Source organism: Paramormyrops kingsleyae, chromosome 5, assembly GCF_048594095.1.
Source record: "Paramormyrops kingsleyae isolate MSU_618 chromosome 5, PKINGS_0.4, whole genome shotgun sequence".
NCBI classification, from domain to species: Eukaryota; Metazoa; Chordata; class Actinopteri; order Osteoglossiformes; family Mormyridae; genus Paramormyrops; species Paramormyrops kingsleyae.
In genome coordinates this window covers 27432767-27445739 of record NC_132801.1, presented here as the reverse complement: position 1 = coordinate 27445739, position 12973 = coordinate 27432767, and the positions used below count along the sequence as shown (strand labels likewise).

General features: G+C 38.5%; 1 protein-coding gene across 27 annotated transcripts in view; it reads right to left on the bottom strand.

Annotated features, from left to right (window-relative positions):
- Nucleotides 1–12973, bottom strand: part of LOC111850867 (RNA binding protein fox-1 homolog 1) — a 446550-nt gene that overhangs the window by 161669 nt on the left and 271908 nt on the right. For 2 of the 27 annotated variants that reach the window (XM_072712513.1, XM_072712516.1), the window contains exon 3: nt 3012–3067. The exons of the other annotated variants lie outside the window; for them this stretch is intronic. In XM_072712513.1, the coding sequence (XP_072568614.1) occupies nt 3012–3026 (15 nt within the window). In that variant the 5' untranslated portion in view covers nt 3027–3067. The remainder of the gene's footprint in view (nt 1–3011; nt 3068–12973) is intronic. 27 annotated transcript variants of the gene reach the window in all.

Here is a 12973-nt window from a genome sequence, read left to right as displayed (position 1 = left end):
GACCTCTTTCCACACCATTTGCTGGATAGTGCACTTGTTATCACAAAGAAACATGGTTTGAAATCTAAGAAATGGCCAACATGCTCTATAAGCCTGCAAGCTGTTAGATCCAAAGTTACAAAAATAGTGCTCATGATAAAACAGTTTGCCAAAGTTGGTGCTGCAGCAGACCATGAAGCTGGACAGATCTAAGCTGGCTACATGGAATATTCAGCCGGAATTCATGTTAAGCTTCATTTTGTCTTGAAGGTTTTTGTTTTGCATGTTTTACCTAAACTGTAGTAATTGTGTAACCCATGTAAAATACTGTTCTCATTTTCACTTACATTTCAAATTAAATTTAAGTAACATTCGTTACCACAATTGAGACTGTATGCTTCTATCCACTCACACATTCCATGCATGGCCAGAAAATATGTTCCCAAAGATGATGTGAGAAATAGCAAAATTCATGCTGAATTATAATTACTTTTTAATGCAATATTCGCCTGCTGCATCATAATGTGAATTAATAAGTGTATAATCAAGCAAGCCATTTTTTCCTTTTTCTCGAGAAACCACAGATGAAAGTATCTCAGTTTAAATTACTTCATTTAATTCTAAAGGTCAAATATCTACTGTCACCACAGAAGACGACACTTACTAAGCAATGCTGAGAGTATATCAGTTTTGCAATTTGGCAAGAGCATTTCAGAATTCAATTAACTGAATTCCAGCAGAAAACAAGAGCTCAGTATATGTTACAGCTTCTCTTTGCTTGAAACCAAAGGCCACTAACAGATTGGTGTGGCGTTTTATAGGGCTAGACTGATGTATAGGTTGGTCAATAGAACCAGCTGATATTCAGATTTCATACATTTATTGGGATTGACGGAGAACACACAGATAAAGCACTGGTAAAAATACAGCTATTGGAATTTTACGTTACCTAAAATCTGTAGCAGAAACAAAATGAGTCATGTCCTAGTATTCTGGGATGCTCTTACAACCATATTACAATAAAAATAATATTAACCCCCTGGGGCCTGAGGCCTTTTTTCCACTTTCGAAGTAGTCTGACATGCCTTGACATTTTAAAATATTTCACCTATCTAAAAAACACTTATCCCAAAGTGATACATTTGCTTTTATTCAGCACAAACTCAGCACCAATAATCTGAGACCTCTTAGAATGTTATTATTCTATTTTTTGTTAAAATCAACTTTAAACATATACTTTTCAAAAACCTATTTTCAGACATGCTGAGAAATTGTAAAAAATCACATTATAGACATTTCTAGGTAAGACTTTTGAGCTCTGAAGCTTATAGACACAGGGGTTGGCTACACATAGGTGAAAGTGACATTCAGAAATTTTATATGGTTTGATTACTAAAGTGTTAGAACTTTGGAGTGACACTCTTTTTCTCAAAGTCAGTGGTCTTCACAATGAATATTGATGAGATAGGTGTCCTCACACCTGTAGTAGTTTGCATACTGTCAATGGCCCATCAGTCTGGAATGTCACTGCACCCCACACCCATCACTTTGGAAAGGCAGTTTGAAACGCAAGAAAAGTAGCAACAATAAAATCCCTTTCACAGTTTATTGATAGATGGAATGAAAAATGAAAAACTGTGACTATATAAATATAGAAAGCGATAAATATGATGCAGTGACTATAATTGACGCTCTGGGGACGAGGGCATCATCGACCGCGTATCTTTCTCGTGTATTTCAGTTTATATCTCGCTGAAATCATTATGTAGAATCATGAAAAAAACACTGACTAAATCCGTTATCTGTCTTCTTTTCAAAACTTCCATTGTCAGAAGTATTAAAGTTTTTAAAATTAGGTTAAATAGGCAAAAAAGCAAATCGTGTCACCTTTCTTTGTTTTACTTGCGTCGGGAGCGTGTAGGACCGCTCTCAGCGGAAGATCGCTATTCACGTTCTAAATACGCTGCGTTTGAATCGGCGACCACGTGATTGCAGGCACACAGGCTTAGCCCACTGAGCTATAAACACAGGTATGAGCTTCGCTGCTGAAAGTGGCAACACTGGCGCAAAGCTTCAGCGGCAGAGACGTATCCGTGTGCTATATTGTAGCCGATCAGTGTAAACACTACCCAGACATGTGCTCTTGTTTATTTCGGTCACAATGGGCGTATTCACATATTTCTTCACCCAATACTAACTGTCGGATTATCATGTTATTATCATGCGAATAGCGCGATTTGCAAGTGGGTGGGTGATCAGAGCCGCTTCGAGACGCAGACGCTTAAGTCAGTCACTCTTGTTCTTTCTATTCGTATCACGAAGCTGTAAAAATATATTTAGTTTCTACCTATTTATATTTGAAAAGTAGACCGTCCAAAGTTTCTGAGGGTATTTTTAAAATGTGTATATGACAAAAACTCGCGGAGTTATTTAAACGGTCTCGCGAGAATTCTGTCAGATCCCGCCGGCGGGATCGCCGGTCCCAGGGGGTTAAGGACACATCCTTCTTTAGCATAATTTTAATGATCAAATTAGTATTACAGATCTGCAAGTAAAACAATAATACTACAATATGACTTGTAGGTTACTTCTGTCATTAAAACTAGATATGCTGAATCAGAGACATACTGTACTAGTCTGGTTACACTGCACCAGCAATTAAACTCCCTTAAAATTAAAATGCACATCTAAGCAATATAATTTCAATGATAAACTGCCCATACACACATTGCATAAAGGTAAACTTCTGTCATACACACAGTTAAAATTCTGAAGCAAAAATCCTATTATAGTATGCTAAAAAGATGTCCAAGGATACATGGACACTGAGAAGTTCTTGGAATTGGAAAGGAGAAGCAGAAATGCACATGCAAGAAGCAGACTTGAAACTAAAAGAAGGGGTGCTATAAAAAGGGCACGCTTTGCAGCTACATGAACATACGGGAACATACAAGTGAGAAATATGAATACGCTGAACAAACCGCTGCAGAATCACATGGTCCAACCTTTTCCTGCCCAAGCAGGCACTGTACCTGTAATGCCTTCATTCTTGCGGAGGTGAGATGCAGTCAGTAATAATTGGCAGAACCTGAAATAAACGCATAGGATGATGTTTTGGTGTCAGGAAAGACAATGAGTGCTGCACTGAATGTGGAAGGTGGTCCTGGGTTGTCATAAGATAATGTGTATCTAATTAAATGGGACTGGCAAGTTATGTCATTTTTTGTTTGTTATAAATTAATATTGTAAAACAAATTCAGTGTATTAAAATAAATATGCATTTATATATGCAGTCCAACCACTTTTACAAGAAATTATTTTTGGGAGGGATATCAAGGACTGATTAAACTCTTATACTCTTAATTTTATCTGGAATTAACAGAGGAAGAGAAACACCAGAGAATTTTTCCCCCCAGAAAGCAGCCCTAGATTATATTTTGATGGTCATCGTTACACAAACCACCAGCCTCGCCAGTAACAAGCGTCAGACTGAGCACGGTTTTTGCTGTCTGGGGGAGTCGTCCCTCGAAAGGGGGGCTCTGTTTCACTCCCCCTGCAGCAGAGGCTCAATTAATGGCAGGACAATGGTGAAGTTTCTACCTCCCTCAGCAGATCTGCCAGTCCCTTGCCTGGGGGGCTCCTCATCCCCACCGGCTGCCCTGGCATTTGAATGAATCTGGGAAAAGGTACAGTGCCGACGCCAAGTAAGGCTTCTCTGGGGTGCAGACCTGATGGCTGGAATTGGCTGTCAATACTTCCACTGCAAGGCAGATCCTCGCCAAGACCGTGGAGAATAAGATCTGAAGTTAAGGTCCTCAACTACATTTAACTCAATTTCTCTGCTCCGTATAGAAGACTTCAGTCATGTTTTATTGACATTGCTTAGGAAATATCATGTACTATCAATTTTCCAAAAGCACAAACTGCAGTAGCTGTGGCTTGCAATGTATAGCCAGAAATGTAGAACTTATAAAATCACCCCTTTTATATATAAAATATAACAAATACTTTTATTAGGATGCTGGTTTATCTTCAGGAAAGATTTGTTGAAAAATGTATAGCAGAGAATGCAAGATATTAGTCTCTCATTAGAAGTTAGGCTGTTCTTAAGGAGCACGGTTCTAGAAGCCCTAAGTCTTTCCCATCTCCTTTCTCATTAAGCTGGTGTTAAATTCGGAGGAAACCACTTTCAGCTTGTCTTCAAAAGAGCTCAAAACCCTTTATTATTAGCAGGGCTGTCATTACTTTATCAATTTCCTTTCATCCATCCATGTAACACAGCTATTTCTTTCACATCAGCACCCTCCAGAGCCAGTCACAAGTAACTGCTATAAATAGCCAGATTCACATTCATGATCTCTCTCGTCTGACATTCCAGTTTCAAGGGTAGCGATGTGAGTGCCTTTGATTTACATAATTTGAATGCTCATTAACCCCGGAGCATGAAAACACAACAAGACGCTATTAGGCGGGAAGCACAAATCCAGGTGTTGCCCATCCAGTAATTTTACACATACACTGTGTTGATCTTCAGTCAGCAATAATTCAATGCCTTGGAAATCAAAAGTGCCAAAGCTGCCCTCATTTCCATAATAACACAATTTTAGGTTCATGCCTCATTTTCATTAACGTTTCCTGCCATAAATTTCTTAAACATATGATAAAGCATTTCTGAAGCCTCATAAAGCTAACATGAAAGACTTCATATGCAGGTGATTCCTAATTAAAAAATTTCAGATTAGTGGCCGTTTCCTGCTTATGCAGAACCAATAACTCTGGAGCTAACACTGCATACATATTTTCAATTAACTGAAGCACCTCCCTCTCCGTACAAACCATTCTTTCATTCATTTAGTAAGTCAACACGCTAGGGTAACACTGCAGCAGTGGCTGTGTCATGCATTACTTTGCAGAAAAGAACGAGGTTCCCCTCCACCATTCTCTATTGATGATCCTAGATCATAAAGGTGGGAGGGGGTTGTTGCAAAGGAGGTGGAGGGACTGCTGACTGTGACTCTTTTCTTAGGGTAGATAATAAAAATGCTACTCCAGGACTCAGAAGGTTAAGTTCTAATGTGTATTTTGAATTGAGTGCTGAAATAATTGCCTCATAAAGCAATGCATTGACCGGCTTGCTAATGGGCAGAATGTGCAAAACTCAGCAAAGAGCAGCAAGCTTACTGGAAAAAATGCTGCACACTACTTTTGGGTCTTGCAGGGATATTAACTCTCCTTCTCCTTTTCTTCAGAAGCTAGAATTAAGTTGATGTTTATGCACAGAAAATAAAACATAGCATATAATGTCAATGTTTTTTTGTGGCATTCAGACAAAAATGAGTGTGTGTGTTTGTGTGTATATATAATATACATTTTGAACATTATAAATTTTAGTATTCAGTAATGAATGCATGGCCTATATGATAACCTAAAGTGATGGGCTAAAAATTAAAGAACATGAAAGTGGATTATAATCTTATATATCTTACCAGGGACTTATGGGTGAAGAACATTAAAGGAGATCTGCTGAGGGTCTGATAACAGAGTCATTAAAAAGACAGGAGCTGACTTGATCAACGGAATAAAAAAAAAACCAGAAGTTACATAAATAATATTTTATCACGAAACACCCACTTGTTCCACAGACATATACTTATTAGTGCTCAAGGCTCTGCCCAAATCAAGAATAATGTACTGAAGTGAAAGATGGAAGAAGACAGAGCTGAAATGAGATTCAGCTGCAAAGAAAAGCAGAGCTGGCGCTGAATGCAGACAACGGCACTGCATGGATGGAAAGTATGCCCTGCATTGTGTTGATGCGCCTGATCACACTTACACAAATTATAAATATGCATTTAGTAAATGTTTGTATACCACATGCCTAACAAATTCATGGGACCATCTGGAATGAAGATATGTCGGCTGTTAGAAACGACATACTCCATCAAAGCAGACTAAATTCTCGTGATAATAACAAAGAAAAATGTATCTTTTAAAGTTATTTGTTATATTAACCAATAGGGTACATAGTGCTCAGTTGATAAAGAGCACTCTTTGTCACTATTTGTCAGCTTCTGTGGTTTGCTAGCTAATTGGATCTGCAGTTCCAAACAACCCAGTGTTCCTCGCACCACTAACACAACTGCAGTACATGGCAGTGGCTGACCGTCTCTCTGGGAATAAGTGAGGTCCCTTGGCTGCCTTGTTATACTTTCTGATAGAAACCTGTCCCACAACTCAGTATAATACATGACAGCACTTTTTGGTCATGCAGCGTCAAGTATCCATCTCATTGTGGATGGTGTTCATTTGGCATGGTTGGGCAGGGGGTTCTTTTGGCTCACTCCTCCAAAGTTCAGGGATAAAGTCCCACCAATGCTCTGTGTATGTGCACTTAGACCATACAAAGATGTGTAGTTAGGCAAATTTGTGTCTCTCTGTCATTAGTGTTGTATCGTGAATGTGCCCTGTGCTGCCTAGAATAGGCTAATTGTGCCCTTATACTGGATAAGCAGTGAGAAGACTGGAGGATGTATTTCATTGTATCTTGCCGCCAATTCTGGGTGATTGATTTAATAAACTTATCAGTTAACAGTCTTTTTCAGTGCATTGAAGGAGCTTTGTTAAGTGGGACTTACAGTTAAGCACTGAGTGGTCATGCCTAGAGTACATCACCTGCAATATTCTGGGAGTTTACAGACAACTGTCCTTTTTTTTTTGGATTTTATGCCAGAATATTGGCTTTACAAAAAGTATTAATTTCATGTATGCTAGCCTTGTTTTTTTCCACATCACAAACTAACAACAAAGGAAAAAAACATTTCTGTATTGAGTATGATTTATACTTAGGGCATGACTCTAAAGCTTGATAACCCCAAGAATCCACTAAACAATGCAATTCTGAAAATCTGATCCTTGGACTCCTTCACCACCTTCCTCACTCCTCATCGGGCCAATATGCACACACATCCTCTTCTTGGCAAACCTGCAACTGTTCGAGACTCCTAAACAGTTTCATTAGTGCCCTGGCAGTGCTTAAATTCTACTACCTAATCTGTGGAGGTTGACAACTATCTATCTTTTTTCAGTTGAGAACTGTTTGGTTTTCCCATAATGATGGACGGCAAAGAGATTATACATGGATTCAACTTCATATTTGTACCACAGGGACACAGAAATTGCGGAAAGGTAACAATATAATTTGGATACTAAGATCAACTGAAAATAATATAATTTCATAAGAAACATGTTTATTTGGTTTTCTTTTAGCTATTCTTTGGGGGGTGTATTCATTTCAATCTTTTGCAGACAAACACCCAAACACACACAAAAATTAAAAAGTATTAAAACAAAAAGTATGCACTATCCACCAATGCTTAAGCAGGTAGTTCGATTTCGTATGTGTCTTGTTTAAGCCATACAATTCATTTTTATGAACGGGAAGATGTTTGTATATGAAAATAAAGACACGACTGTGTGTAATTATTTTAAATTTTTAACTTGAGCTTTTTCATGCAAAAACATGCCCTTGCTCCACAAGACCTAAAGTCTATGAAGCATACTCCTGAAGAACTCCATGCAGAGAATTGTCAGCAGACATATGAGGGGTTCAAGTTTAGATTTTGAGAGATTTCTGCAGAGGCTGCAAATGCTGTTGGAAGGACAGCAGATAACAGATCAATACCCCCGCCCACTACCTTTCTTGTGATGAATTTTTTATGTCCAAGGGAGCTGCTCTCTTCTAAAATGTAAATGGCTTTAACGATGAATGTGAGGGGACTGACACCTTGATCAATCATGTTTCACTGTTTTCTGCAGACTGTGACCAGCAAAGGCTACTTGATGATGTCTCTCTCTCTTTTTTCTTTCCCAAAAGACGGCCAAAAATCCCTAACCTTCTTGCATGTGCTGTTCTTAAGTCTTCAAGAGTGAAAAGCACAATGTAGATCTCTGCTTAAGATGACTAATAAGACATGACTAAAAACTGCATTTTCAGGAAATATTTATGCTAAAAGGTCACCCATAAACAATTATACATAATCAGCAGTTACACATTTCATGAGTTTCACTAGCATCTGTTACAGCTGCCCAAATGCTTTGTACTGTGATTTTCCTTCATAACACTGAAAAATCCAAAAGTATATCAGCCAGAGGTGTATCACCAAAGTCTTGATAATGAACCCAAAAAACTGATTTAAAAAATAAGTTAATAATTAGTACCTGCAGGTAAAAACCAAAAAGTAAAAAGATGTTAAGGTAATGAATGCTTTCCCTAAATCTCCTTAAGTCAACCGGATGGAATTTAATTGTTATCATGAGATTAAAATACCAAATATACTCACATGTTTGAATATTAAGAATATGTCCTCTACTTGCCCAAAAAAAACATTACTCTAGTAGCTATTTCATTTCATTATTAGAATTTACAGTGTGAGTCCCATTTTAAGTGTCAATAATAAATTAATTGTAGGTAATCCAATAAACAAAATATGAACATTTTAGTGTAGTATACTTTGGCAACTTCTAACTCACAAATCTGCAGAACATTTAAGAGCTTGCATTTGTTTGCTGTATTATTTCAGTTCATCTAAGATAAACATATGTAGATCTTTAAAATGTATGCTGGAATAATTAATTTCATGTCCACCACAGACTTCAGCTATTACCTTGAAAATCTATGTCCTCTGGGAAGAATAATGAAATGTGGCAGCTTTAAATGTGTTTTTGTTACTGCTTATTTTCCCCCAATTTTGACTGAAAAACGAAACTTGAAATGCATGACCTTGATAAAGATTAAATTACAGTGTTCCATATTCAAGCCTCTTAAAAACTCTCCAAGTGTTTCTATTAATTATTTTAAGCTGAAATAAGCAAGAAGAGGTTCAGAGGGATATTCAGTTTATCCTTATGATATTGGATGCAGACCTCTGGAGACCGTTGGGTAGCTGTTGAAGCAAATAGATCACAAATATGAAGAAATGAGAACAATATTAAATACATGGTGATACTGCAGGCCTCTGTAATTAGAATGCCAAAATCAATATCAAATATGGAAGATTCAGCCTTAATTTATGGATGGACTATTTCACATATATATGAAACATATATGACAACTTCATGGATTTTAAAATTCCATCTACCACCACCATAAGAGTGTATAAAGTGTTTGGGAGGGAAAAAACAATTCAAATTTTGAAAATCAAGAACTGTATTGTACTGTAAATGCACCAAAATCACTATGCCACTGCAGTGGCTTGCTCCAACTAAGCGCAAGTTCAATCTTAGCCTGCTTCTACGTTTGAGTTTACGCACTACGAAAAAAAATCAGTTCACTACCTTAACATTAGATGTAAACTCCATTGTTACAAAAATGTGTTTAAAAGTAGTGAAAATGGAACAAAAGTAACTAATCTAACAATTTTTTTTTGTTTTTAATACGTAATAGTATAATGTCAGGGAAAATTCTAATAATTTGTTACCTTTTACACATCTTTACGATAAAACAAGGTTGCCAGCTTGGTATATCAACCTTAGTCTAGTGATCTAATGCTAGCTGGCTAGAGAAATACGTTGTCCTACCGTTTGTTTTGCGTGAACTCTGTTTATATTCATTGAGTTCCAGTATCTCATATAGCAGAATGACTGTCAAGCACTTACAATAAATGTCTAACTTTACCACTACAAAGTTGATAAACATACTAATAGTATAGCAGACCCTAGCTGATCCATAACGGAACCCCTCCCATAGGCGAACCACGAATTAACCGCAAAGTTTAACCGTGATTGTGTGAAATCGTTTTATTGCCGCTGTCGCTTTATTAATTTAAAATCATTTCTCACATGAAGGGGGTTCGGAAAAGCCTTCGGGGCCTCATACCTGAATGAGCCGAAATTGTCAGAGATCTAATAGTGTCAGACCTGTTGGGGATCGGGGCTAGTGTGGTGCTGAGGTGTCACCCATCCAGCTAGGCACGTGGAACGTCTTGTCTCTCCGGTAAGATGACCATCTTCCTCTGCTATTGGGGGAGCCTTCGTAAACTCCACATTTCAGTGGCAGAACTCTCTGAGGTACGCAGACAGGGGAGTGGCCAGAACTCTGTATGTGGGTACACCTACACCTGCACTGACAGCGCTGTCTATGAGGATTGTGTCGGTCTCCATGGGTCTGGAGACCAGAGTGAGAGTGGCTTCATGTTCCTTGACTTTGCGAAAGGTCAAGGGTTGTTGGTCCCTGGATCCTGGTTCCAACGTTCTGAACCACATCGTTGGACTTTGTCCTCGTGGGCAGATGCTGAATGCTCCTGCAGGACTGCAGAGTGTACAGAAGTGGCCGGTTTGTGAATTTTTACCACACACTTGTTGTTGCTACTCTAAATATTTAGTTTAGGTCAAGTAGGCTACCACCTACTAGGAGAATGAGGCTGGACTTGGCCAAACTGATAAGTCTGGATGCAGTTTTTGTGAGGAACTTGCAGACTTGTGTGTGACTGTCGACTCTAACATGATGTGGGAGACCTTCTGTGATAAGACACTGAAGGTTGCAGAGGGTTGTGTTAAAGTTGCTGGTGTTTTATCTCGCAGTGTACCCTGGATATTATTGAGAGGAGTCGCAGCGCAGTCACAGGGATCTGTGGTATCCAGGGTGAACTTCTCCAGGCTGGTGGTAAGGCTGTTCACCTGGCATTGTGAGCAATTTTTGCTTCCATTTGTGAGTCAGGTGTCATCCCAACTGATTGGACAACAGGACTTGTAGTCTGTATCTGGAACGGGAAGGGTGATTGCTTGAATTGTGGCAACTACAGCGGGACAACATTTCTCTCAGTGCCGGGTAAGGTCCTTGCTAGAGTCATCCTTAACAGGATCCATGATCATGCCTACCAGCAACCGAAGCAGTCTGGTTTTATGCCTAAGAAGTGTACCATGAACTGTAACCTGGCACTGAGGGTTCTCAGTGAGAGCAAGTGTGAATATTGGCAGAGGTTCTTTGCAGCCTTTGCCGATTTTTGTAAAGAGCTTGACTCAGTTGATCGAGCTGCCCTGTGGGACATCCTGAGACTTTGCGGCATCCCCCAAAGTTGCTGGATGTCATGGCTGCTCATACGCTGCTCATGGACTGGGTGTTGGGCAGGGTCGTGGGGTCCAGCAGCTGTGGAGCATCTGTTGGTGAAGAAAGATTTACTGATCTTGACCTTTCCCACGATGCTGTGATCTTCACGGAGTCAATGGAGGCTCTGATCGGAGCTCTCGAGAGAATGCTGAGAGAGGAGTTTGAGTGACTGGTATTGCGAGTGTCCTGGATAAAAACCAAGATCCAGGCCTTTAATGACTTCTTAGGCACAGCTATCAGTAGTATCTCTGTCTGTGGGGACAATGTTGACCTCATTGGAAAGATTCACTTACCTCAGCAGCAACATTCATGTCTCTGGTAACTCAGTCAGTAGATGGATTGGGAGAGCTTGGGGGGTCATGAGGTTGCTGGAAAGGTGTGTGTGGCACTCCCGATATCTTTGCAAGAGGATGAAGGTTCAAGTCTTTAGAGTCCTGGTGCTCCCTGTCTTGCTGTATGGTTGTGAGACATGGACACTATCCAGTGAGCTGAGACAAAGACTGGACTCCTTCAGTACTGTGTCTCTTTGGAGAGTCTTTGGGTACTTCTGGTTTGACAACAAACCAGCGCTGTAGCATGTCATTGCATTCACATGTCAGAGGTGTTCCAATTACAGGATGGGCACGTTCTACTTCAACTGTTTTGACGGAGCTCGACATCAAACATACATATACAAACATACGAAAATATCAAATAATTGTCTTCCTAATAAATAGAATGCTGCCTTTTTGTTATTTCTAGTAGAACTCCAGCCCATTCTTGAGTGTTTTTCTATCCCTTTATTTATAGGCTTATAATAAATTTAAAAATAAATATTTTTTCCCCAGAAGAGAAGTACATGGATCATTGCAGAAGTGAATATGTGCTTTGTTTTCTGTCTAACGTGAATAATATTGATGTTTCATTGACTATTAGGGGTCTGAGGCCACTTTTCCACTTTCGGGGTAGTCTGACATGCCTTGACATTTCAAAATATTTCTAAAAAACATTTATCCCAAAGTGTTACATGTGCTTTTATTCAGCACAAACTCAGCACCAATAATGTGAGACCACTTAGAATGTTATTATTCTATTTTTTGTTAAAATCAACTTTAAACATATGCTTTTCAAAAACCTATTTTCAGACATGCTGATAAACTGTAAAAAATCACATTATAGACTTTTGAGCTCTGAAGCTTATAGACACAGTAGAGAATTTTTTACAATGTTAACATTTTCTAATGTTTTTTTGCCCTTAAAATGATTTTCAAACAAATTACATATATTCCAGGTCACTAAAAACATCAGGTATGTAATAGTGTTTCCTGAAAGTTACCATAGAAACACTAGACAGGCACATTTTGAAAGCCTAGGAAAATTTTGCTGATAAAAATAATTTATGAATAAATAGTCACACATTGTAAATGTATTTGTTATGTCGAGTGACATTAGTGAGTATTAATAGGCTGTTATTAGGCTGCCAGAATTACACGGTTACTCAATAATACACACCCATGTAAAACTCTGAACCAATAAAAAATAGCATTTATCAAAGCCATGGTATAATGGCTTAAAATGGTGGCTATAAGAATTAAGGCTGTTTAATCTACGTTATGAAGGTATGAGGTGCATAATGTATGAGTTTCATAAAGTATTACTAAGGCATAAAAGCATGGCTATAATGTTATGCCTTTTTATAAATATGTAAATGTTTATATTGCTATGTTTATAAATGCATTATAATATGTTATGAATGTGTTCATAGTTTCTTATAAACATGGCATTCAAAGAAAGTACTATGAGACAACAATAATAAAATGTATAAATGTATATTTTGCCTTGATTCCATATTAGCCCAGCAGTCCATGTTCAGCTCCAGGTTTTTCAGTGCTGTGTTTAGCCACAACTAAA